Source organism: Podarcis tiliguerta (genome assembly GCF_965153285.1).
Source record: "Podarcis tiliguerta genome assembly, chromosome: 3".
In the NCBI taxonomy this organism is placed as follows: domain Eukaryota; kingdom Metazoa; phylum Chordata; class Lepidosauria; order Squamata; family Lacertidae; genus Podarcis; species Podarcis tiliguerta.
In genome coordinates this window covers 110,666,910-110,694,267 of record NC_139536.1, presented here as the reverse complement: position 1 = coordinate 110,694,267, position 27,358 = coordinate 110,666,910, and the positions used below count along the sequence as shown (strand labels likewise).

Sequence of the window (27,358 nt, the reverse complement as noted above, 5' to 3'; positions counted from 1 at the left end):
TTCTTTTCCTGTAAACCTCACCTCCATGAGATGAATTTTTTTCTTAAAAGCCCTGCATTTCCTCAATCCAAATTTTAGAAAGTACTGCGAGCATATGCAAAAACACAGAAGCCCTCACTGCTGTTTCTACTTCTCTGGATCTCAGGCTGGTAGTGGAAGTGCAAAATATACCACTGGGCTGCCTCACTCCTTCCATATATGGAGCTAATGTAGACAATGAGGTGTTGAAAATGTATGCTGTGTGAGTTTGGAGCCGTTTGCCACATTTCCCACTGTGCTCTGCCACACACGCAACTCGCAACCCAGCCTTACTGCAGACTTCAGCAGAAGTTACTATTTATTATCTTACTACAGTGGTACCTTGGGTTAAGTACGTAATTCGTTCCGGAGGTCCGTCCTTAACCTGAAACTGTTCTTAACCTGAAGCACCACTTTAGCTAATGGGGCCTCCTGCTGCTGCCGTGCCACTGGAACATGATTTCTGTTCTCATCCTGAAGCAAAGTTCTTAACCCGAGGTACTATTTCTGGGTTAGCGGAGTCTGTAACCTGAAGCGTATGTAACCCAAGGTACCACTGTACTGCCAAGCTAAGATGCCTACAACTGCAGCCTTTACTTCTCTGGGGCTGTGGAGGATGATGGTGATAATAATAATAATAATTTATACCCCGCCCATCTGGCTGAGTTTCCCCAGCCACTCTGGGCGACTTCCAATCAAGTGTTAAAAACAATACAGCATTAAATAATAAAAACTTCCCTAAACAGGGCTACCTTCAGATGTCTTTTAGAGATAAGAAAGCTGCTTATTTCCTTCACATCTGAAGGGAGGGCGTTCCACAGGGCGGGTGCCACCACCAAGAAGGCCCTCTGTCTGGTTCCCTGTAACCTCACTTCTCGCAATGAGGGAACCGCCAGAAGTCCTTTCCTCCCCTTCCGTTAATAATTAGTTCCTTTATCTATCTATCTATCTATCTATCTATCTATTTATTTTGATAACAGCACTCTATAAAGATCTTTCCTAAAAGCATTGACCCGGGGTGGAAGGGACAGAAACTTTAGCCAATGACAGAGTGAAGCTGAGGAGGTTGGAACCTGGTGCTGCACATCCACTTTCACTGGATTCAGTCTCTGGATTTTATACTGTGCTAAGAATCCCCTATCCTAACTGTTCTGCATCCCCAGCTGCTTAATTTTCATTCTGCATTCACTCGTTTGCTCTTTGCTGAATAATGTTTGTTACATAGCTAATGACGGCATAAAGTTGCTCTCCAACGGTGCCATTTAAAAGACAGTGGAAACTTGAAACAAGCGGTTTGCAAAGGCTATGTGTGGTGGCCTGGCTACTGCTTTGTATAGTTCTGATTAACATTAGACTATTTCAGAATGGCTTAATGTCAAAAATAGGAACATGTGTGAGGACTTGGAATGAGGGGTGAATGTCAAAAGCATGAAGAAAAATCTTTCTTGTAGTACATGTCTCACTTTTCCATAAAGGAGCATACCGCTTCAGTGCAAACATTTAATACCTTCAGTGCCAGTAGTATCTGGAAAATTGAGTACCATAAAGCGTGAAATTGTCAGAGCTGCCTGAGGAACATGGGCAAATTATTGCCAATAAGAACTTGAGCATCTTCATCTTTCTTGGGCTTCAGAAAGATCTTTTGTTTCCTGAACAAGTAGATGTAGGAAAGTGAAAAGCATTCTCTTCCCATCAAATCATTGAGAACGTTCTTGGGTATTTGATTTTGTCTGCAGCTCTCACTTTGTTGTCCGATTTGATCTATAAAACTTTTTAGAAGAGGGGTGGTGGAACCTGTGGCCCTTAGCTTGGTTTTCTGCAGGTGTGGGGAACCTACAGGGAAGAGAGCAGGAAGGCGAGCAGAACAGGATAACCTGAGGGAAAGAGACAGGGGAGCCCTTTGCAAGTGATCTGCTGCCCCCAGCAGACTATCACTGAGGGAATGAGGTTCTCAACAGGATGGGAGAAGGAATTAAAGATTCCCACCCCTGTTTTAGAATGTTGATTGGAACGTGACTTATTTCATGTCCATATTGCAAATAAAATAAACTTTGAACTCGTGAATGATTACAATTTCCTTCAGTCATGAAATGGGGGTATAGGGGATTTTTTCTTAATTGAAATTTTTCTTAATTGCTGCATTTTGTACTCATCACGTAACAACAAAAGACTTGGATTTTTCACAGTCTTGACCAATCCCCTTCACCCTCCGCACTGATGCTGTTGTATACCAACCTAGGGCAGAATGTTAATTTTGAATTCTATTCTGTTCTATTTTACTACCAGAGAATCATATTCTGGAAGATGTAAACAAATGTGTCATTGCTCTCCAAGAAAAAGATGTTGATGGCTTAGATCGCACTGCTGGTGCAATTCGTGGTCGTGCAGCTAGAGTAATTCATGTTGTCACTTCTGAAATGGATAATTATGAACCTGGAGTGTATACAGAAAAGGTTCTGGAGGCAACAAAGCTGCTGTCAAACACAGGTAAGATAAACTACCTCATCAGGCTTTTAATTTCAGATACTTACCCTGTTCAGTGCTTTCTGCTTACAACTTTGTGTCGGTAGGTACAGCAAATTTATTAACTGTTTAAACCTCAGTGCTAAATCTAGTGTTTTGCTGGAATATTTGCTTGAAATGTGGGTCTTTTTATCCATAGCATTGTTCTGTAAGCCCCATGCTAAGTACAGATGATGTCATGGAGACCTGAGAGTCTTCAGATGCTGTTGAACTACAAGTTCCACCAGTCGAAGTTAACATCCCATCCCTGGGAAGTTACTGAGAAGTTACTGGCTTGCAATACTAAAATTCATGTCCTAATGGAACAAGTTTGCTCTCTTGAAAGAAAAAAATGTAAAGTCACAGATGAGAGCTAAGCGGGACTGTAATTGGTAAATTTAAAATGTCATTAATTTTAACCTACACACTCAATACATTTCTGGTCTGGAAGCAAGTTTGATACTCTGTTGAACTGTAAAATGCAAACCAGAAGGAATTTTTTATGACCATTCTGTCCATGTGTAAAACCACAGCAGACAATTAGTTCATTTTGACCTTGAATTAAAATGAATTAATCATAAAAGCAATATCATCATTCAGAGGAATTTAACTTCATTTTTTTTTTTTTAGGCTAAATGTGCTAGTTTTCAATTGTTTGAAAGATTTTGCAATCAATGGAGTTTGCCTTCTGGCATATGAAAGGAGAATTCAAACCAATTCATCTACAAATGTGACTTCCAGCATTAATTTTCACAGCTTAATTGTGTAAATCCTAAAATCTGGCACCAGATTAAATCTTTATGCCACTACTGCAGTCACATCTGGCTCTGGTGTGGCTGTGCTTGCCCTGAAAATGGAAGCAAGAAAAGAGCAGGATACCAGCTTCCCCACTGTACGAAATGCTGTGCCTTTTCCACCTGGTATACAACCCAAGAGGGGTGGAGGCCTTTTGGATAGAGCCCAAAGTTTGTGCCCCATTTACTGAGTTGGATTGAATTTGAGCTACAGAAGCGCATCTTAATAGTTTTCCCAATGAACTGAATGTGGCATTGATTGTACCATCAAATGTCTCGGGTGGTGCTGATGACAGATAAGCCAGAATCCTTCTGGCAGACTGATTACAGTGGTACCTCTAGTTGCGTGCACCTCTAGATATGTATCCTTCGGGTTACACGCAGCAAACCCGGAAGTATTTTTCCAGGTTTCTCCACGCATGCATACGCAGAAGTGCTCTACCACGCCCCGTGCATGCGCAGAACAGGCACCTCTGGTTGCGAAAACCTCGGTATCTGACCGGAGCTCCAGAATGGATCCTGTCTGTAACCAGAGGTACCACTGTAGTTCCATTTTGTTCCCAGCACCAATTTCCTGTATCACTATCATGCAATGATGATCTTGGTAACGCACAGTACATTTGGGGTCAGCGTTTTTAATGCTTCATTGCAGATCACTGTGGCTACTTAAAATTTCCTTAATTACCATCATCAGCATCATGTATTTGTATGCTGCATTTCTATAGTAAACTATGCTGAAGGGAGCTCACAACGTGGAGAATAATAACTTGATGAAAACATTTTCTTAATAATAATAATTAATAATAATTTATTATTTATACCCCGCCCATCTGGCGTGGTTTCCCCAGCCACTCTGGACGGCTTCCAATAAAACACTAAAATACAATAACCTATTAAACATTAAAAGCTTCCCTAAACAGGGCTGCCTTATATAATTTTATTGAGTATATTAAAAAATACTCAACAAAATTATATAATCCCCTTATAATTAATTATAAGGTCTAACAACAAAATACAAAAGCATAATCATGAAGATTCAGTGGATCCCCAAAATTAAATCTTGGCCCCAACAGCAGCCCCAGAACACCCCCACCCTGATAGTCTCTAAACATCCTGAGCAGCATACTTTTCTGGACTAAGAGCAAGAAGGTCCCCGGTACCTTCAGCAACTACTTTGATCTGGACCCCACACCACCAGGCCAGGTGGAAATTGACCAGCAAAGCAGAGAGCAGGTCTAGCCAGGACTCAGGGCAAGAAATGCAAAATTGAATATACGTTATTTTATCTGCCGTTGCACTGGCAGACTCCATTTTCTTGCTCGTCTTTTTGTCACACTAACGGCATCTTAACAAATTAGTATTCTTTATATGGCCCAACAAAATAACTTTTATTAGCAGCCATGGAATTGTAGAGTTGGAAAGTGATCGCAAGGGTCATCTAGACCAACCTCTTGCAATGCAGGAATCCTTTCCAGAGCCAGATCTGGACAGGTGGAAGCAAACCACCAACCTTCTGGTGAACGCACTAACCTGTTTATTAATGGCATTTGTATACCACCCAGCAACTCATGTTTTCTGAGTGGTCAACATCACCATCATCATGTCTCGTGGCAAAACCTTTTCATATGTACACATTTCAAATGCACAATACAATTAATGTACAAAACTAGCATGAATGTAGTCACATCCCCACCTTTCTTAAGTGTGTGTATTGTTTGCCCTTTGTAGGGATACGATTAGGAAATCTGAATGTGTGTGATCTGTAACATTTCAAGGAAAGAACAGTTGTACCAGTAATATTTGTGGATTAAAAAACTGCATTTCAGTACTGTGTTACTGCAGAATCTGCGTGCTAAGAGCCACAAATTTTATTGTATTCTGGTAAGCAGAATGTTTTTCCCCCTCTGTGTTCTTTAGTTATGCCACGTTTTACTGAACAAGTAGAAGCTGCTGTAGAAGCACTGAGTTCTGACCCTGCTCAACCAATGGATGAAAATGAATTCATCGATGCTTCTCGGTTGGTATACGATGGAATTCGTGACATCAGAAAAGCAGTGCTGATGATCAGAGTGAGTCAGCCTTTATTTCCTTAAAATAGCATTCACGGGTTTTTATTAAACAATAAGGCAGTACAATAGCACTAAGAGTGTCTGCATAAAATATACACACACGCATTCTAAATTTATACAGCTGCTTCACAGCATAAGCCCTCTGGGCAGCTCTCAAGGCATATATAATAATTAAAATACAAAATGAAACAATAAATGCTGTTCAACTAAAAACACATGACACAGATTTAATCCTAAATACTGCTTGTACCCCTAATTCCGCCCATTACCTGCAAATTGGTATGGGATCTTGTTTATATATTATGTAAACAATTGTGATCACTTCCCAAATGTTTTAACCGTGATAAGTCATAGGTCATTATTACAGTTAAAAGACATATCAGAGACGAATAAAGTCAAGTCACAGTAAACGTCGCACATTTGTTGGCTGAACTGTTTTTAGTTCATTAATGCTTTCATAACTGGCTACTACAGTATGCTTTATGTGTAGCTGTCATTTGGCAAGCATTCGAAAGCTACAGCTGGTGCAGAAAATGGTAACCTATTCCTTTTATCATAATATATACTTTGCTTTTTAAGAATTCAGAAACAACTTGCATCAGTATGCAGCAATCACAATAAGACAATATTAGAACACAAATTCATTGGGATGCTTCTTACAGGACAATTGATGCTGGTGCCTCTGATTAGAGGGGCACAGTGGTATGGAAACCGAACATTTCTTAGCCTGCATTACCTAATTGTTGGCTCTCTAATGTCAGTTGGCCCAAATTTGGGGGAGCGGGGGCGCTGAAGGTTCTTCAACCCTGCTTTAGACATATATGTGATTTGTGATCAAGTATCTTTGTGCTAGAAATATCTTTTTAGGAGTAGTATGACCACCTACCTATTTTCGTTCTTCCCCCGAAAAGTTTTTAATTATTTAACTGAAAGATATTTTAAGTTTTCATCTTGTTATGTGGTTCTGTACATGTATTTAACACTCTTAATTTACTGCAGCTGCTTTGAAACTTTTAAGAGTCTGATAAATAGCTCTAGGATTGACGACACAGAATAGAACTGTCAAGGCTAAGATAAAAAAGCAGGTTTTGATAGGCTCTTGGGGCACAGCAGGGGGAATAAATCTAAGAAAACCCTATAACGTTAAGATTACATCTAGTGCTTCAGGAAGCAAAGTCAAAAGACAGCCTGTTTGCTACTTCAATTTTACCAAATGCAGAAACTCAAACTCTAATGAATCAGTAGACTATTAAGTTAAAAGTGTGTCTCATCTTCTTGGGCCTATGTTGAAAAGCTCTTTTATTGAAAGCTTCACATTTCAATCTAAAATGCAAATTGGAAAGATGGTAGAAAGCTTTCAAAGCAAGTATAAGAATGAATCACAAATATTGGAAGTTTTAACTAATACGGTTCATTAATTGTCAACATTTAAATATAAAGCATGATAATATTAAGCATTTGTGTATATCTTGAATTAAGCCAATACGTACTGAGAATGTAAAAGCTAGGCGGAGAAACCTTTTTTATCTAACAAAGGTTAAACTACAGGACAACGGGTGGCAGATCTTCATTTCCTTGTGTTTTATGTATTAAAATAGGGATCTAGATTAAAGGGGCTTTAAAATTACAATGACCTGCTGTGACATTACCACATTGGCATCACTTGTATTCTAAGGCAGACATAGGCATGCATTCCCAGATGAGATTATGAGGGTTGCTTCATGTAATACTTCCCCAACTTCTTTTTTCCATTCTATGTTCCTGTAATTCAAATAGAATATATACTTTCCCCAAAAGCTGTATCAGTACTGGAGAGAAAAAAATAACATGAGCCAAACCTGAAAATTGAAATATTGCACCTTGTCTCAGCAGCTGTAGATTCTTTTGTCAGAGCTTGCTTCATACCTATTTGCTCCCCTGCTGCAATTATTCCAGTTTTTAGACACACACACACACCAGTGACAGACTTGGGTACTATGGCACCCTGTACAAGGCCACAGTGCGCGCCCCCAGCCCTCACGCTACCTTCCAAAAGGTGAGTAAGGAGGCACCTGGCTTTGGGAAGGAGGTACAAGAACGCTGGGAGAGTCCTCCTGCTTCCTTCCCAAAGCTGGGAAAGCGATAACTGGGCTTTGGGAAGGGGAAGGGAGGATTCTAGGACCCTTTCAGAGTCTCACACCTCCTTCTCAAAGCCTAGCGCTTCGCTTATGGGGCTTTGAAACAATGCCCCCCTCGTCTCAGCACCCAGTGCGTTGAGCACCACTCGCACAGCCCTAAATCCACCCCTGCGCACACACACTGGTGAAAGTAGTTTATCTAGTACGTTTCCAAGCACAATTCAGAGTGTTGGTATTGACCTTTAAAGCCCTAAACGGCCTCGGCCCAGTATACCTGAAGGAGCGTCTCCACCCCCATCGTTCTGCCCAGACGCTGAGGTCCAGCGCCGAGGGCCTTCTGGCGGTTCCCTCATTGCAAGAAGCCAAGTTACAGGGAACCAGGCAGAGGGCCTTCTCGGTAGTGGTGCCCAACCTGTGGAACGCCCTCCCATCAGATGTCAAAATGACATTCAGAAGACATCTTAAGGCAGTCCTGTTCAGGGAAGTTTTTAATGTGTGACATTTTTGTTATTTTTGGTCTCTGTGGAAGCCGCCCAGAATGGCTGGGGAAACCCAGCCAGATGGGCGGGGTACAAATAAATTATCATTATTATTATTATTATCCAAGCAAGCTAAACTGGGAGAGTAGAGCTGTCTCTGCCTTCCTTTCTCACCTCCATCCTAATACACTAAATTGGGGGTAGCCATGTGCAGCTCCCAACATCTCTGACCATTGGTCATGCTGGCTGAAGCTGATGGGAGTTTGAGTCCAACAATATCTGAGGTATTATGAGCCCATCTAGGTAGTGCATTAAGTTTCTGTCTCTGGTTAGATCAAGGAAACTGCCAACATGAATCCCAGGGCTAAAGTGACATACAATTTTGTTCACGGAAATTATTTCTGTGCTGGGAAACAACTTTTATGTGATGAGTTTGCATGTCTGCTTATTGTATATACAAGTATTAGTAAGCCATAGCGGATCGCTGCTTGGCACAACACAGCGTCAACAACTCATAATGCTACCTCTGCCTAGGGAAGCCAAGCTCATGCATTCACTGCTGTGTTGGCCTTTACATGAGTTCATTCCATAAGCAGAATAAATGCAAAAGTTTACTGCAACATATATTGTATACTAGGTATTACTAATAAAAGTTCAATATGGAACAAGGGCTTCATTATCTCATTGAGTAGGAAGACAAACATTGACTTTCCTCAGTTGACAGGGAGATAAATTTAACCGAAGATAAAACTAGTATAGCCTGCTGTCAAGCCATTAACACAGTCAAACGCTTTGCTACTGATGGCATCTGGATTATAACAACAGAAGGAAGAAACTGATATGAATGAAATGGTAGCTGCGTTTTTCCAAACTTATGAAAAGCAACTTATTAACTGGGTTGACTTGTAATCCAAAGTAGTAACGCTCTGAACTCTTGGATTAACTTCAAAAATTAATACTAAATTGTGTGTGCTGCAGATAGAGCTATAATAACAAACAGAGATTGTTGCATTTACTTTTGCTGACTGTCATCCAGCTCCATGCTTGAGACTCAGAGCAGATTGTAAGGTAACAAAGACAAACATACAGTAGCCAGAATAAATATCAAACTTCCCAAATCTTGAGCCTGTTCTCTGAAGGCTTACATCATTCTAAATGGGGAGTGTCTTATAAGTGTTGTGAATCCTATTTTAGTTGTCTTCGACAAAAAATGTGAAGGAGGCTTAATCTTGGAGTATCAGCTAATGAAGCAGGTGAGCCCGATGCTCTGCAGTTTAACATGTGCATCCCAAATCAGTTGTCCACAGTTTTTAAAATATTTATTTAAAACATTTATATTCATTTCTCTCCATCAAATTATCTACAGGATGCTGTAAATGTCATAAGCCGTACGTTTAGCACATGTGGTGGCGCTATTTCTAACTGCTTATCTGTAAACCACAAAATGTGAAAATTCATTCACGTTTAGTTTTAAAGCTTTTAAATTAGATGCATTCCAGAGGGAATAACCCCAGAGATGTTAGTTCACTGAATTGCTCTTGACTTTTTGTATTTTTGTTTTCCCAGACTCCTGAAGAACTGGATGATTCAGACTTTGAGACAGAAGACTTTGATGTTAGAAGCCGAACAAGCGTTCAGACTGAAGATGACCAACTTATTGCAGGCCAAAGTGCAAGAGTAAGGCAAACTGTTCCAAATCTCGCTGAACATATGCAGACCAGATCAAGAGGCTAGCATTCCTCTCTGCTTCTGCATTTTAGAAAAAAAAAAAATTGTGTTTCAAGGGTTTTATTGTCTTAACATCCATCTTTCTCCAACCATCTTTTTCCTTCTTTTCTGCTTTGGAAAAGGAAGTAGAATCAAAACGGAAAGAAGGGTTGCCAATGGGGCAGTCCATATTGGATCAGAACATGACATATCCAAGTGCCCTGTTCAACCGTCCAGCCCCCCCCCCCCCATATCACTCACTCTGCTATCCTCATCCTTAGTTGCTTCTCCCCTCTGATGCATGTACTTTCCTCCTGCCACACTAGTTAATCCCTAACCTTAAGATAATTTTACTCAAAGATCACGAACTCTTCTGGCCCTATCCTTTCAGCTACCGTATTTTTCACCCTATAGGACGCACTTTTCCCCCTCCAAAAATGAAGGGGAAATGTGTGTGCGTCCTATGGGGCGAATACAGGCTTTCACTGAAGCCTGGAGAGCGAGAGGCTCTCGCTCTCCAAGCTTCAGGAAGCTCTGCGCAACCCTCCGGAGCCCAGTGCGAAGCCGTGCCGGGCTCCGGAGGGTCACACAGAGCTGCCTGCTTTCCCGGGGTCCCCGCAGCTCTGCGCAACCCTCCGGAGCTCGACGCCAAGCCACGCCAGCCTCCGGAGGGTTGTGCAGAGCTGCCTGCATCCCGAAGCCTCGGGCGCGCTGAAGAGTGCGCCCGGGCTTCGCACAGCTCTCCGCAAGCCTGGGGAGACCGGCGCGAATTCCCGCTGGGCTCCCTAGGCTTGCGGATAGCAGGCTGTTCTGGGGTCGGGGGAAACTCGGGCTTCCCCCGCGCCAGCCCCGTGCCTGGGGGGGAAATATTTTTTTTTTCTTTATTCCCCCCCCCAAAAAAAAACCCTAGGTGCGTCCTATGGGGCGAAAAATACGGTATCCCAGTGAGTTCATAAACCTATCTTGAAACCCATGAGTCTTAGCTGTTTGTCAATCATTATGTAATCTGATAAATGGCATTTCTATTCCTGTTTTACCTTTCCTTCTGCCCCACATTTTGTAATAGAACCACAGACCTAATAGACAAGATCGTCAGATAAGAACATCTAATCTGATACCTGCATTAAAATTCCCTTTAATAGCCTAGGATAAGTTTATTTCTTTGTTTATAGGTTATATTTACATCCTGCCTTTCCTGCAAGGTGGAATACTTGGTTCTCTCCCACCCCCACCCCCACTTTATCCTCATGGCAACCCTGTAGGTTAGCCAAGGCTGAGAAATGGTGACTTAATCAAGGCCACTCCAGTAAGATATTTGGCGGAGAGGGGATTTGAACCTATATCTCCCAAGTCCGAGTCCAACATTTAACCACTGCACTACATTGACTCTTCACTAATTAGAATGTACCACTTAGGACTATTCTGTTCTGCTGCCAGCATATAAAGTGCTGCCACTTGAGACCATTATATTTGGTCTCAACTCTCTCCCTCATCTTTATTACAGCATTTATTTTCTCCTTATATTATGCCACCTCAACCTTTTCTCTTCAGATTTCACATTCCTTTACTTTTCCTAAGATTGCATGGCTTCCAAACTATTGATTCTGAACTCTTTCCAGTTCCTCTTCAGATTTCTTTTAAATGACGGATACCAAAATTGAACGTAATACTTCAATATTTGGATTAGCTTCTGTGTTGCAACCAAATAGCCCTTCGTGTGTATATTTTATGCTAAACGTCAAACTTGGCAACTGTCTTCCTTACAAAATTGTAGCAGACCAGAGGTAATTCTTGCCAAGCGCCATTGGTAATTTCTAAGTTTTCTGTGTGTACGTGCATGCAGTGTGTTTGCACAGAACACTACCACAATAATTAAAGGAGATGCTTAAATTCAAGTGGCACTGCTCCAAGGAGGACATGCCAGCACACTACTTGAAACTGCAGGTGGGGTACTTGTTTGTGAATAAACATGCCTTTTCAAGCCAGGCACCCTGGGCTATCCTGTTGTTTCATACAGCCCAACAGTGGTCTAGCTCTGTTATCATTTGCTTTCGCTTGGTGAAATAGCCCTACAATTTTGTCTGTAGACAGTGTGTGTTTAAACTTCCAAAATTCAATCCTAGATTAATTTGGAACATCATGATCTGGTAATTACGTAGGATGTGTCCTTGCTTCAAAGCTTTGCTTCTGAGCACTCTTGAACAATATTCAAGAGGAGGTTCTTGACAATAAACATAAATTTAATTTCTAGCTATCTACCTGAAGGTAGGTGAACTCTACAGCAGTGATTCTATAATGGTGTGAACCACCTTGCTGTAAAGGCTATTGTACTCTACAAAGAGAAAAGGAGGAAAAAAGAAAGAAGGCACCCTCAGGATGCTAGCAATTTCCTCTCAGCAGGACTTCAGAAATCAGCCTTTTATCAGTGACTTTCTTTCCCAATAGTCTGTACTACTAATGGTAGATAATTCATATAGGTGCAAGATATGGATCAAGATGGAAATAAATGTTCCTCTCATCCTTTCAGATATAATTTGATTCTGCCCCTATGAATTAGTTGGCTAGTGAAAATAACCTGAAAAGCCACCTTGCCAATGAATGGAAGTAATTATATGTGGAACCATTCTTCTTTCCAGGCTATCATGGCTCAACTCCCTCAGGAGCAAAAAGCAAAAATCGCTGAACAAGTTGCCAGCTTCCAGGAAGAAAAGAGTAAATTGGATGCTGAAGTGTCCAAATGGGATGATAGTGGTAATGATATCATTGTCCTGGCAAAACAGATGTGCATGATTATGATGGAAATGACAGATTTTACCAGGTAAGGATTCCTTATTGACACGCCATCTAAATAAGCATTTTGGGGGCAACTTTATTTCATATCCTTTGTCCAACAAGGCTCTGTTAGATTTACATTAGTTCCTAAATGCTATTGACTAACCCAACTAGTATTGTCTGTTTTCAATCTGGCTTTAGCTCTTGCTTTGGTACTGAAACTGCCTTTGTCAGCCTGCAGGGTGGTGATTAGCACACACACACACACAGAGAGAGAGAGAGAGAGAGAGAGAGAGAGAGAGAGAGAGAGAGGACTGATTATCCTGGATCTCCCATCAGCCATGGGATCCTGTCCAAGTTATATGTGCATAGTACTTTTCTTCTGTTGTTCTGTTCGTGCCTAGGTACCACTTCCGGGAGGTGGTGCTGGGGGATTTCTGCTCAGTTTCATGGCCCCTTGTCTCATAGGGCTCCATCTCATCCCCCATGCTGTTTAGCATCTACACAAAGCCACTGAATAAGATCATCCAGGGAGGGAGGGATAAAACGTGAATTATGGAAGTGCTTTATCAGTGCCTGGCAATGGTAATGGGATGAGAGCCAAAAGGCTGAAGCTCAATCCAGACAAGACTGAGGTTCTGCTAGTGCATGGTTCATCTGCCCAGATCAGTTGTGGTTCACCCTGTCCTTGAGGAGGTTGCACTCCCTCAAATACAAGATGGGTGACACCTGGCTTGAGAGCAGTACATGTAAAAAGGATCTAGGAGTCTTGATGACCACAAACGTGACATGAGCCAACAGTGTGACGCGGCAGCTAAAAAAGCCAATGCAATGCTGGGCTGCATCAATAGGAGTATAGCATCTAGATCAAGGGAAGTAATAGTGCCACTGTATTCTGCTCTGGTCAGACCTCACCTGGAGTACTGTGTCCAGTTCTGGGCACCACAGTTCAAGAAGGACACTGACAAACTGGAACGTGTCCAGAGGAGGGCAACCAAAATGGTCAAAGGCCTGGAAACGATGCCTTATGAGGAACGGCTAAGGGAGCTGGGCATGTTTAGCCTGGAGAAGAGGAGGTTAAGGGGTGATATGATAGCCATGTTCAAATATATAAAAGGATGTCATATAGAGGAGGGAGAAAGGTTGTTTTCTGCTGCTCCAGAGAAGCAGACACGGAGCAATGGATCCAAACTACAAGAAAGAAGATTCTACCTAAACATTAGGAAGAACTTCCTGACAGTAAGAGCTGTTCGACAGTGGAATTTGCTGCCAAGGAGTGTGGTGGAGTCTCCTACTTTGGAGGTCTTAAAGCAGAGGCTTGACAACCATATGTCATGAGTGCTCTGGTGGTGTTTTCTGCTTGGCAGGGGGTTGGACTTGATGGCCCTTGTGGTCTCTTTCAACTCTATGATTCTATTCTATGATTCTAATGGACCAGGTTCATCACTTGAGGGCACTCATCTGTCTTTGTATCTAGAGGTGTGGCATGAGACACTTTTTACCATCTTAGGCCAGAACTCTCTATGGGGGGCAGAGAGAGACTGGCTTCAATGATCCAAGTCTGGGTCATTTGTATTACTACAGTGGCTTGTATCCAGTGAAGTGCTGTTGGTACAACCTTGTGCACCAATTTCCTGTGTGCCTGCGCAAATTTGTTTTGGGTTCCCCCCACCAAAAAAACACACACTTCAGAGCAGATAGTTGGGAACATGGGTAGAGTTAGAGATGGTTCTGTTGCTTGGGAAGAAGTCCTTGCACTAACAATTTCATTTGGAAACAACCCAGTGTGCTGTGTGTGGGCCTGCTTTTAAAAACAGTGAGAAGCTTTAGTTGATACAGAATATAGGTACAATAATACACACTGGAACTGGGTATTCGGAATATAATATGCTTGTACCTTGTCGTTTCCCCTGACATGTTCCTCATTTTGTGCCCAATTCAAAGAACTGGTTTTGACCTTTAAAATCCTTCTTGGCTTGAGACCTCAGTATCTGGAAGATTACCTTTTCCCTACACTTTGAAATCACTATCCATGGCCCTTCTCTAAGTGTCCTCTACAACTGGGGAATGCCATGTGGCTTTGAGAGGGCCTTTCCGTTATTTGTCCTTTCAGTAGCAGCTGGGTACCTTTTTATTGTTGTTGTTTTTTTAAATAATGTTTATTGCTTTTTGAACAATTTAAACACTACAAAACCAAATAAAAACAGAAAAAAGAACAATACAATACAATATAAAGACACTACATAACACTAAACACATTAAACTAACAAAACCAAACAAAAACAATTTAAAACACTCAAACAATTTCAATATCTTATCTTTCATTCACTTATTTCACTGACCTCCTCACACCTCCCTTTTTGTATTCCACTTCTGTCAAATGTTTCAGCAATTCCTTTCCATTTTCCTCTGTTATCTGTCCTATAATTATCCTAACACATTCTAACCTTATGGATACCTTTTTATTGCCCCTGGCCTTTTAAACTATAATATGGGTTTGATACTGCCTCAGCTGTGTGGAATTTCCCCCCTCTGTCCTCTTTAGAATTTTAGTGCTGCAAAGTCTCTACTCTGTTTTAATGTAGTCTTTCTGGTTTTCATTGGCTATGTTTCATTTTATTCTCTTTGATTCTGGCAAGCTATCCAGAGAACTTCTGCTGTAGGGTGTCGTATAAATTGTAGAAATAAATAATAAATGTCTGAATAACTAAGCTCTCTCCAGCACATGCATTGCTGAACATAATTTCAAAATTATTTTGGAAATCCCACATTTTGTGAAGATTACCGTATTTTTCGCTCTATAGGACGCACCCGACCATAGGGCGCACCTAGTTTTTAGAGGAGGAAAACAAGGAAAAAATATTCTGAATCAAATGTTGTATAAACTACTGTAAACAACCAGTATATCAGAATCATATTACAGCAATGTTAAGTGAACAGCAGTCAACAATGGCATTAAGAAACATCATCACTGTCATTAACAAATGAAGAGAGACTAAGGTTTGAGTACTCTTCTAGTCTTCTGTGAACCCCAAGAACTCATCACTGCTAGAGTCAGAATTTATGAAGCTCAGTTGCTCACAATCACTGACACCACTTTCTTCGCTATCTTCATGTAAAATACCATCTTCGTTTCCATCCAAAGCATTGCTAATGCCACATTTTTTCCTCTCAATCCTCTTCCTCCCCTCTCTCAGCGAACAGCCTGCCTGCTGCTCTCAAACATTCCCTTTACTTGAATTACAGTCAAGAAACAGCTGAGCAGAGCTTCTCAGCGGCAGGCTTGGGAGGCTTTCCTTCTCCCCACTTTTTTCTCCCCCTCCCCAAGCAGCACAGTCCCCTTTTCCAGCCTCCTCCTCTCCATCCCTTTCACCCAAACTCGTCTGCAATTTCTTCCCTTCACTGCTCCCTCTCCTTTGCCCTCTACCATGACTCTCCACTCACACCTCTCCCTTCACCCAGCTTCTTTGTCCCCCTCCTCTCCATCCTCTTCCTCCCCTCTCTCAGCGAACAGCCTGCCCACTTCTCCAAAGCTTGAGGGGGAAAGGCAGGCTGCTGGCAGAGAGCACCCCCCATCCCCATTCAGCAGCCCAGGAACGTGGGGCAGGCTGCCTGCTGCTGCAAACCTTAAGGGGAAAGGGCAGGCTGCTGGCAGAGAGCACCCCCCATCTCCATTCAGCAGCCCAGGAACGTGGGGCAGGCTGCCTGCTGCTGCAAACCTTAAGGGGAAAGGGCAGGCTGCTGGCAGAGAGCACCCCCCATCCCCATTCAGCAGCCCAGGAACGTGGGGCAGGCTGCCTGCTGCTGCAAACCTTAAGGGGAAAGGGCAGGCTGCTGGCAGAGAGCACCCCCCATCTCCATTCAGCAGCCCAGGAACGTGGGGCAGGCTGCCTGCTGCTGCAAACCTTAAGGGGAAAGGGCAGGCTGCTGGGAGAGAGCACCCCCCATCCCCATTCAGCAGCACAGGAACGTGGGGCAGGCTGCCTGCTGCTGCAAACCTTAAGGGGAAAGGGCAGGCTGCTGGCAGAGAGCACCCCCCATCCCCATTCAGCAGCCCAGGAATGTGGGGCAGGCTGCCTGCTGCTCCAAAGCTTGAGGGGGAAACGCAGGCTGCTGGCAGAGCAGCACCCCCCCCACCCCCATGCAGCAGCCCAGGAGCGCGGGGGATGGGCGCACAGCCCTCCCGTTGCTCCAAAGCTTCCTGGGACTGCAGGGGGAAGTCGAGGCTGCCGGCAGAGGCGCGCAGCTTTCCCCACTGCCCCATTCAGCAGCCCAGGAGCGCGGGGGATGGGTGCACAGCCCTCCCCTTGCTCCAAAGCTTCCTGGGACTGCAGGGGGAAGGCGAGGCTGCCGGCAGAGGCGCGCGGCTTTCCCCACTGCCCCATTCAGCAGCCCAGGAGCACGGGGGATGGGCGCACAGCCCTCCCGTTGCTCCGAAGCTTCCCGGGACTGCAGGGAGAAGCCGAGGTTGCCGGCAGAGGCGCCCGGCTCCACCACCACCACCAAAGAGCAGTCCAAGAGTGTGCCACACTCGGGAAATTTCGCTCCAGGGACCACACATTCGCTCCATAGGACGCACAGACATTTTCCCTTACTTTTTAAGAGTAAAAAAGTGCGTCCTATGGAGCGAAAAATACGGTAAAATGTAACTTCCTACATTGATTATCTGTGATGCATACATGGAGATTCCAGGAAACTGCATAGAAATTGTGTTCAATTTGTGATCTGTATTCTGAAAAACTGGGCCAAAATGATATTTATTTTAAAATAGAGTACAATAAATAAGGTTTCATAGTACTTAAATATTAAGCAGAGAAGGGTGTTTGTTTGTTTGTTTGTTTGTTTGCATATTGCAATAATTTAATTATCTGACATTTGAAATTAGTTGACTTTTGGTTTATTTTTATTATAGGTTAATGACTGTGTTCCAAAGTGTATAGGAATGTCCAAGAGTTTGGGCCTGCCTTGTTTGTTTGTTTGTTTGTTTGTTTGTTTGCAGAGATTTAGATAGGTTTGTATATATACGCATACATACATATGATCCCACCAACCTGTAAAAGATCCTCTTTTTGTGAAAGTGGCGGGGTCTGTGTTCAAGAAATGTAAATGCAGTCTCCTCAGATACTCCGATCTACCTGCACAATTCTTTGGTTCCTTCCAATATGTAGTATGATACAGAACTATGTGAAGAACCTGGTTCACAAGTTTTACCTTTTTAGATCTGAAACATACTGTACATTAATAATATGAAGCAATTTTTTACAGTGTGCTTTAGTGCCACGTTAGGGCAGCCTAGTTGTAGCCATTCTTGTACAGCTGGAGAGAATTGAGAAACAAAGATGTCCTTGATTTGTGTTCCTGATTCTAATGGGCAAATGCTGTGCTCTCTTTTTTTTTTTGCAGAGGGAAAGGGCCACTGAAAAATACATCTGATGTGATTAGTGCAGCAAAGAAAATTGCAGAAGCTGGGTCAAGAATGGACAAGTTAGGACGGACAATTGCTGATCATGTGAGTTGGAACTGATTTTTCACAAGCTTCTAGTTTAATTTAAACATTGGTTTTAGGTTCACGAGTACAAGAGTCCTGGAGCTAGCAGCTTGTTTTATGGTGTCTTCTGACTCAAATTATTGATTCTTTGTTCTCCTCCACTTCAGCTTTTTTATTTGTAGCTGGATCGCTAGTTTGCCCTGAGTTTTGGGGAAGCTTGGTGTTCACTTCAAAAATTATCATTGAGCGTAGAGTTCTCCAAAGAAAGCTGTTACTTTCCACCGCTCGTCCCCCCCCCCCCATACATTGCTCTGCAACTACTCAATCCTTGTGGATGCTTGGACACCTTACTCAAAAAAAAACCACAAAAAAAAAAAACACAACCTTGAAAGAACTGCCTCACTGTGTATTCCCAGCATTAGTAAATGCAGGTTAAGTTGTAACCTTTCAACTTTGTTTTTGAATAATTACTCTCTGAACACTTGCATTATACCTCCAGTTGTACAATTTCATATTTGAGACACACATTCATTGTGAAGTTCTGCAAATTGCTCTGGCTTGGCACGGTCTGACCTTATGGAAGATAAGGAGCCTGAAGGCAAGCGGTCACACAGCACTTAACCATATGCGCTTCTAGAATGCAGTGGAATTACTACATTGCCCTTGTCTTGCATGCCACCAGCAGAGAGATCAGTATTTTGGAACTTGCATCTATCTCAAACTGTAGGACTGAAAGCAATAATAGCTTTTCCCATTTGCAGTTACAAAGTACTTTTTCTCACCATTTAGATGAATTTTCACGCATTGTGAGAACTTCATTCATTCAGTATTGCATCCCATTGTTAACTTAATTCATTCTGCCTTTTTTTTTTTAATTCACTTCGCAGTGTATATATTTTGGAATTCTCAAAAGTGAAGACATATATTTTGCAGCCAGATTAGTTAAAGCAGGAAAATCTGACCTTCTGTGCAAACTAGCACAATTTAAAGCATTTTAATGCCTTACAGGTGCAAGTTCAGGATGTTGCCATTATAGATTAAAAGGCAATGAATAGCTCGTGCAATTGCTCTCAACAAGCAATTATTCAAAGTATCTACTTTTGCAAACGAAGTGAACAATATACGTGATAATAATGAAACATTTGATTCTCAGCCATTCACTTTCGATTTTCCACTATGCAGCGTAGAAAGCCTAAATGTGCATTCACTAAATAGATACACTATTTATTTAAAATTAGAAGCAAAAATCTTTTGTTACATATTAGGCTATGGGATCCATGGGTGATATTTATACTGTGTGGGGAAATTCTTAGTGCTTGGTGTAATGGGCTGAGGCTGGAAACCTGAGTTCAATTCCTGCTCAGCCATGAAGCTCACAGGATAAATTCTTCGCAGACTTGTGATAAAATGAGAGGAACTATAAACCGCTTCGAAGTTTTTCTGCCATTAAACCATGTATGCTGCCACCTTAAGTTTTTTGTTTTAAAACAAAAGCATAATACATTTCAAAAGAGAGAAGCCTCAATTAGGCTTGTGGTGCCCCGCAAGACGAATGCCTCGCAAGACGGAAAACCCGCTAGACGAAAGGGTTTTCCGTTTTTCAATGCGCTTCGCAGGACGAATTTCCCTATGGGCTTGCTTTGCAAGACGAAAATGTCTTGCGATTCTTGCGATTTTTTTTCGCTCCCTACCCCCTTTTTCTAAGGCACTAAGCTGCTAATAGCCTTTTAGCAGCTAATCCGCTAATCCCTTAAGCCTTTAATAGCCGCTAAACCGCTAATAGCGCTAATCCGCTAATGGGCTTGCTTCGCAAGATGAAAAAACCGCTAGACGAAGAGACTCACGGAACGGATTCTTTTCATCTTGCGAGGCACCACTGTACCTGTATTATTACTGTTTATAGATCAATCAGCGTATATAGACAGGCATTTTGCCAAACCTTTTTTACAAGGTGATGACTGACCTGGTGGCCGTTGATATTATCAGTCTTTGTGCAAGAGGTATTCCACAACATCAGCTTTTTGCCTAACTTTGATATTTAGGGTAGCCTATATGTTCATTGAGGGACTGGAAACACTATTGATATGTGGTACACTGATCAGTTCTAATGTCTCAGAACTAAATACCAATTTTATTTCTGTCCTCAGTGCCCAGATTCTGCTTGCAAACAGGATTTGCTAGCCTATCTGCAACGTATTGCTTTATACTGCCACCAGCTAAACATCTGCAGCAAAGTGAAGGCAGAAGTTCAAAACCTGGGAGGCGAACTCGTTGTGTCTGGGGTATGTAAATTTCTGAACACTTCGGTTTTGGCTTCCTTCTACACCAACAGTTGTACAAACTTCATTTATGTTAATTTTTTTAGGATTCTGAACAAACTTTGTGTGTCTTCATTTTGTCTCTGAATATATAAATCTCCTTTTGGAAAGATTCCTGGAGCATCTTGGTTTTGCTCAAAAACTCATTACAATTGTTTCTGATGATCCTTACATACTTAGGTATTTCTGGTAAGTCAGAGGCCATGCTAGATACGCAAAGTATTGTGCAATTTTTCACAGTTGTGCTATACTTTTCATTCAGAGAGTAAATTTACTTTCATTCCTGTAAGATACAGGCTACATCTAAACTTTGTTCTGCAGCTATCCAGAGCTGAGACCATTCCACAGCTGCATTCTGAATAATGGTTTATTTTCTGAAAGCATCTTAGAATCTAGATCAAATCCTTTTACTTCTTTCCAAACTACCAATTCCAAGTCATTCTTTCCTGCCATCATGTATGCTTGTTTCTCATCACTTTTTACATCAAACTGCTTGTCTTTAAACCTCTCCACAAACCTGTCCCAGTCTATTGTTTCTGCTTGTGCCTTGTGCTCCTCCCAGTCTACCAGTCAGCCACTTGGGACTTCTGCTTTCAGGCTCCCCCACTTATTTCTTTTTCTGGCCCTGGAACTTCCTAGCAGAATAACCAAGCAATGCTCTCTTTCCCTTGGAAACCTGTAGTTTTAACCCTTTGGCCCCCAGCCTAGCTGTGCGCACATCATTTTCATCCCATCTTACCTTCCCCTTTTATCTTATTGCCACCATTGGAAACTTCTTCAGGCAGTAGTGAGAGTCTTTTTCTCCTCCCCGTAGGTCTATATTACGCCAGGGGTCAGCATATTTTTTTAGCCGTGGGCCAGTCCACCGTCTCTCAGACCATGTGGTGGGCCAGTCTATATTTTGAAGGAGGAAAATGAACGAATTCCTGTGCCCCACAAATAACCCAGAGATGCATTTTAAATAAAAGGACACATGCTAGTGATGTAAAAACATGCTGATTCCCGGACCGTCCGTGGGCCAGATTGAGAAGGCAATTGGGCCGCATCCGGCCCCCGGGCCTTAGGTTGCATACTCCTGTATTATGCTGTAAAGCACTTTGTATATTGATGGTGCTAAATCACTATCAGCATTTTCTCACACTTTTGCTATACGCACTGTAGTCTCTTCCACTTCCCCCTTCACTCTGCAAAACTGGAGCAGTTTTGAAAAAAAATTCATTGGGCGAGTGCGTTTGTGGTTGTGTGCTTGCACTGAAGTACAAATGTTTCTACCCAAATGTAAGACTTCATTCTCCCCTACAGCAGTGCAATTCCCCTGTCCAGTACTATGCTGACATCTTCAAGGGTTTACATTTAAGGAGTAAGTTTTTCCAGCACAAGAATGCTATCCCACTGTATCAAGGCTCCCCATTTATCCATAAAAAAATTATGCATTAGAAGAAGAAGAAGAGGAGTTTGGATTTGATATCCCGCCTTTCACTCCCTTTAAGGAGTCTCAAAGCGGCTAACATTCTCCTTTCCCTTCCTCCCCACAACAAACACTCTGTGAGGTGAGTGGGGCTGAGAGACTTCAAAGAAGTGTGACTGGCCCAAGGTCACCCAGCAGCTGCATGTGGAGGAGTGGAGACGCGAACCCGGTTCCCCAGATTATGAGACTACCGCTCTTAACCACTACACCACACTGGCTCTCAAATCAGTTAAAGGTCCCTCAAAATAAACAGTGATTGTGATAGAGATACCTTAGTGGTGGTCGGAACATGGTTCTTACTGCTCCACAAAACTAGTACATTCTCAACTTCTTTTTTCTGATCCTCAAAAGGCTTGTTCTTAGCTACACATTGTGTTTAGGCAATTACTTTCGCAGAAGGGAATTCACACTATAAGATATGGGAGAAATGAAAGGTTCAGATCCTAAATCTTGCTTGAAGAAGAAGAAAACAAGCGAATTCCGCCTTTGAGAATAATGGCAAACTAAAGCAGAAACATATAGTAGTGTTGGCAGCAGCACCTTCACGCAGAGTACATTTGGTGTAGCAATAGGCTCCTAGCAGATCTGTCACAACCAGGGGAATAGTGGATGAGCGCTGCAGAAAACACAACATGTATTGCTGTGGTATTCTGCATCTGAGGGCACTCTTTGGCCAGGCTCTCGGCATGGGAGAAAGACATAGCTGTTACCCCGACAGCCCGCTAACATGTTCCCTGGGGTTTTACTGAGACTATAAAATGCCTGTGTGACTTACATGGTCTTCTGCCATAAATAATTGTCTGTCTCCAAGCTAGACTCGGTAGAATGTAGTTTAATACACACTGAAAAAGAAAAGTGCATACACCGTGTAGGTATCCCTTTCCCTATCAGCCAGTTGAACAATGACCTAGTTTGTTACAGCACTTGCCTTCCCATTAAGTGTTTGTTTGTGATGTATAAACACAACATTTTGGAATCTGGGAAATAAAAAATAAAAGTTAAAATCGGCAAAAGGAGTCAGCAATCCCATGTCACTTGTTTATGCTGTTCTTGGTCAGAAGGATTTTGTTAAATGCAGGGCATACAGGAATGGTTATTCTCCACTGATATGCAGAATCTGAGAAATGGCTGCAATGGATCCTAACCCAGATTCTCTTTGTAAATGTCTACATTATCTGTGCTGCTGTAGAAATCATAAAAATGAAAAGGCAGTCTTGATCTGTTAATTAAGAGGCCTAAATCAGTTAAAGGTCCCTCAAAATATGCCAAGCAGTTAATCTTTTTGCAGCTTCCCTCATAGAGTCTTTAAATTCTGAATTCAAACAATCTGTGCCACCCTACCTGTTGCCACCTTCTGTCAATCTGCATGTCCTTTTTGACAGTGCAGTGATGTGATCCTTCACCGATGTTAATATGATACATTTCAATGCCAGCAGATAGTGGTCACTATGCAGTGCTTCACAGTGGACACATCAGCTATTGACAAAAAGTGATGGGACACAACAGAATGCTGGCAGAAATTGCGCAGTTCAATTGTGTGCTTACGATTCCATATTTTACCGGTTTGTTAAAATATCTTGACCTAGTAGAGTAGATATCACAATCCAAATTGACATATGCAAGAGCTGGCTTATCCTTCATTGGTGTGGTTTCATATTTCAAAAATTCTCCACAGGTTGTTTTTCCCCCCTTCACCTTGGCTTAGTTAAATTTTCCTTACTGTCCATCTCATTCTGCATGTTCCTCATTTGGATAGGCATGGAGCCCTCCAACTGAAAGCCCTGTCTCAAAATACATAGGCAGCTGCTAGCAGTAGCAGAATAACCTTCACAGTCTAGACCAGTGGTTTTCAACGAGTTGGCCATGGCACCCTAGGGTGCCTTGAATGATGGTCAGGGGTGCCGCAGGCAACACTGGCCTCTGTCCCTCTTTCCTTCCCTCTCTTCTCTGATGCTCTCTTATGTCTCTGCCCCCCAACAGCTTGCCAAGCTGTTGGTTGCAGCAGCCCTGACTACAAGCTCACTAGGAGAATAGTGCCTCTGGGGCTGGTCAGGGGGGGCTGGTTGCCAGGAGCTGAGGCAGCCTCAAGAGTGAGCAGGCCAGGGAGTCCAGCCAGCCAGTCCACCAGCCCTTGCTGTTGGGAATGGACAGGCAAGTACTAGTGTGAGGAAGCAGCTCTCTTTGGAGCAGCAGCAGCGAGGCCACAGGCGGCAGCAGCGGCTGCCTGGAGGACTCCCAAGGAGAGGGGAGAGGAGGCAGAGGAAACACTCCACAAGGGAGGGTGTTTGAAAAAGAGTGGGAGGCTACCACCTCTGCAGGCAAGGGGTGACATAACTGGACTCCTGAGCCCCACAGGGATGCCGCAGAAAGAATGGTCAAGGGAGCCATGGAATCAACAGTTGAAAACCTCTAGTCTAGACCATATAGTATAAGCAGAGACAGAACAGAGAAGAAGCTCTGTGGAACAATAGCTCCAGGTTCACTGATATGTCAACAAATCAATTTCCAGAGAGGTGGAGTGGAACGAGATCTTGCCCTCCTCTGTTGCTGCTACAAAATTTGATTTATAGCCGATGGGCTCAGAGCAGGTAGCAGTTACCACATGAGACAAGTTTTCAGGTGACCTGTTAGCATGAGCATCATTTATACTGAGCCAGCCACACCCTCCTGCTCTTCTAGTCTAGTCTACAGAAGCTTACGTCCTGATAAATGTTATTTTTTTTGAAATGCCAGTGACGGTTTTTGCTGCAACAGGCCAAAACACTGCCATACCTTTGGAAATCCCTTCCTAACTGCTTTTTCTCTCAAAGTACTGTACTTTTGCCCAACGGTCCTGTTAAAAGAAACACTCCATGGTTTTTTTAGTGAAGTGCTGAAGACTCCTTGGATAGTCCAAGACTACCGGTATGTCTGCAGCGCTAAGGCATGTATGTGTTGATAATTTAAAAAAAAAAATATGTGCTCCTCTTCCTTTGTTTAACTGCATATGAAAACACAAGGTTTTCACCCAGAAGCTTGGCGTGTAAGGAAGAATTCCTTAAACCTACGCAGGCAAAAGCAGAATACTGAAGTTATTTCAATTTAGCATGAAGACTTTTAATACTTCATGCCATGCCAGCAATCAGGGCGCGCTTTAATCTTACAAGAGTGCTTCTGTTTTGAAAGTGATGAGGATCTGTGTTTCATGATTGTGTATCCAGCCGTCAGATGACTGGGGAATCTTGACTGGCTGTATGCAGTGATTGAGTTCATATTATTCAAGAGCTATGGACATGCGTTCCTTGGATAGCAGCCCTTGTCTCCACCTCCACCCGCCCAATGCCAGATAGAAAACCTCTTTTGAAAATTAAGGGGACTTCCAAAAGTAGTCTGATTGGATGCAGGGTTCCGATTCTGACATTTTTGCCCTTTGAATCCTGCCCACTGCTTTCCTTCTTTAAAGATAAAGGGACCCCTGACCATTAGGTCCAGTCGTGGCCGACTCTGGGGTTGCGGTGCTCATCTCACTTTATTGGCCGAGGGAGCCAGCGTACAGCTTCCGGGTCATGTGGCCAGCATGACTAAACCGCTTCTGGCAAACCAGAGCAGCGCATGGAAACACTGTTTATACCTTCCCGCCAGGGCGGTACCTATTTATCTACTTGCACTTTGACGTGCTTTCCAACTGCTAGGTTGGCAGGAGCAGGGACCGCGTAACGGGAGCTCACCCCGTCGCAGGGATTCGAACCGCCGACCTTCTGATCGGCAAGTCCTAGGCTCTGTGGTTTAACCCACAGCACCACCCGCATCCCCACTCTCCTTCTTTATTCTCCTCCAATTCTTCTAAAGCAAGCACCATGCTCAGTTTCAACAGGAAACCTCTATGGTAAAGGAATCTAACGTATGTAAAGAGACAATTTAAATGGTTATTTGAAGCACCTTCCGTTCTGCCTTTCCTAAAATGCTGCACAATGAGCACTATCTGAAACTAAAGGGACTTTCTTGCTGACCTGCTTTTAGGTGGACAGTGCCATGTCGCTGATTCAAGCTGCCAAGAACCTGATGAATGCTGTGGTGCAAACAGTGAAGGCCTCCTACGTGGCGTCCACAAAATACCAGAAGTCTCAAGGGATGGCTTCTCTGAACCTGCCAGCCGTGTCCTGGAAAATGAAAGCCCCAGAGAAGAAACCACTCGTCAAGCGAGAGAAACAGGACGAAACGCAGACCAAAATCAAGCGCGCCTCCCAGAAAAAGCACGTCAACCCAGTGCAAGCGCTCAGCGAATTCAAGGCAATGGAGAGCATTTAAACAGAGGGAGTAGTATTTCTGGATTGCATTCCTACTATCAGATTTCCCCTCCCCCCAAATATTCTATGGATTATGTTAGAATTCATTTACACAATATTTTTTGATAAAATCACTTAGACTAAAAGGAGGTAAGCAAGATATATGAAGCATGAAAATACATCTTTAAATCTGAGAACATGGTTAATTTTAGTATGAAAATGCTGTTTAGAATTCTGTGGCATTTCCCCCCCCTAGCTTTTTTAAATAATAAATCCTGCTTTTAAATCTATTCTGTAACCAAAGTTGAATTTACTGTAACATTAATCCTTCACATAGCTGGATCATGTAATTCCTTTAGAAGAAATGTGAGCCTTCTCAACTTGGAAGTAGAATGGAACCTGTACTTTTATCAAATTTATATTATGCTTTGGGTGGATAGAGAGTATAAGTTTGGTATGTTGAAATAATTGATAAAATGGAAAACGCTAGTTGCTGCTTAAAACACTAAGACAACCGTAGAAAATGATTTTGAAAAAGTAATATACTATAGCATTCTTTTCTAATTTAAGCAGGTTTTGACTCCTTTATATGAAACGGAACACTTTGATTCATTTGTTCTGAATTGCTGGGTTGAAGGCTACCTTTCAGCGTGTGCATCTTGTGAAGACTTCCATCAGAGCCCATAGGGGAGCGAAAGTTTACTTAGTGTGTAATGCGAAGTGCATCACAAGGAAAACTTTAAATACTTTTTCTTAAGATGGTGAAAACGTTAAGCCTTACTTACACATAACTGATGTACTTTGCTGGAGGGGACTCTAATAAGTGGCTTGTTCCAGCCACTGTTGTAAATGTTGCATGTTTCCCTCGGCATTCAAATGCAAATCTATCATTGTGTTCTTCTCATAATTGCTGTGCATCCTGCCCTGGGCTTTTTAAAAACCTAGCAAATAGCATTGCATGCAGACTGCGATTCAGGCATTGTTTGTCATACTGGGAGCCTCATGGTATAATTTTGCTCTTTAAAATTTTTATGGATTTCTGTTTTTATACCTTTTCCAATAAAGTCCAGTATAAAAACCAGTTGTAAGGGTCAGAGCTTTCTTTGCAGTTCATAAAACACTCCTAATTCCGTAATGAAGTGGCTGGGCTATGCAACTAATTAGTGGCAATTTAAAGGGCTAGTCATTGGTGACTAACACATGAATCACTTGTTCACATTAGTTAAAATGTACATAATGGAGGGTCTGCTATAGTTTCATTGCACCATGGGCAAAATTACTATGCTCTTATTGTGACTCATACCGTGTGCTGGGTGGGGGGGAGGTACTCAAGAGTTAAATCAGCTGAATTCTTGGCATGT

At 42.6% G+C, this 27,358-nt stretch overlaps 1 protein-coding gene across 6 annotated transcripts in view; it reads left to right on the top strand.

Moving 5' to 3' along the window:
- The window catches only part of CTNNA1 (catenin alpha 1), a 72,255-nt gene extending 45,177 nt beyond the window's left edge, over positions 1-27,078 (top strand). For 5 of the 6 annotated variants that reach the window (XM_083435300.1, XM_083435301.1, XM_083435298.1 and 2 more), the window contains exons 12-18: positions 2,305-2,505; positions 5,232-5,383; positions 9,546-9,656; positions 12,323-12,504; positions 17,862-17,967; positions 20,094-20,228; positions 25,732-27,078. In XM_083435300.1, coding sequence (XP_083291426.1) covers positions 2,305-2,505; positions 5,232-5,383; positions 9,546-9,656; positions 12,323-12,504; positions 17,862-17,967; positions 20,094-20,228; positions 25,732-26,019 — 1,175 coding nt within the window. In that variant the 3' untranslated portion in view covers positions 26,020-27,078. Of the gene's footprint in view, positions 1-2,304; positions 2,506-5,231; positions 5,384-9,545; positions 9,657-12,322; positions 12,505-17,861; positions 19,483-19,816; positions 20,229-25,731 lie in introns of all 6 variants that reach the window. The other variant, XR_014509974.1, reaches the window with a different exon arrangement.
- The last annotated feature ends 280 nt before the right edge of the window (positions 27,079-27,358 follow it).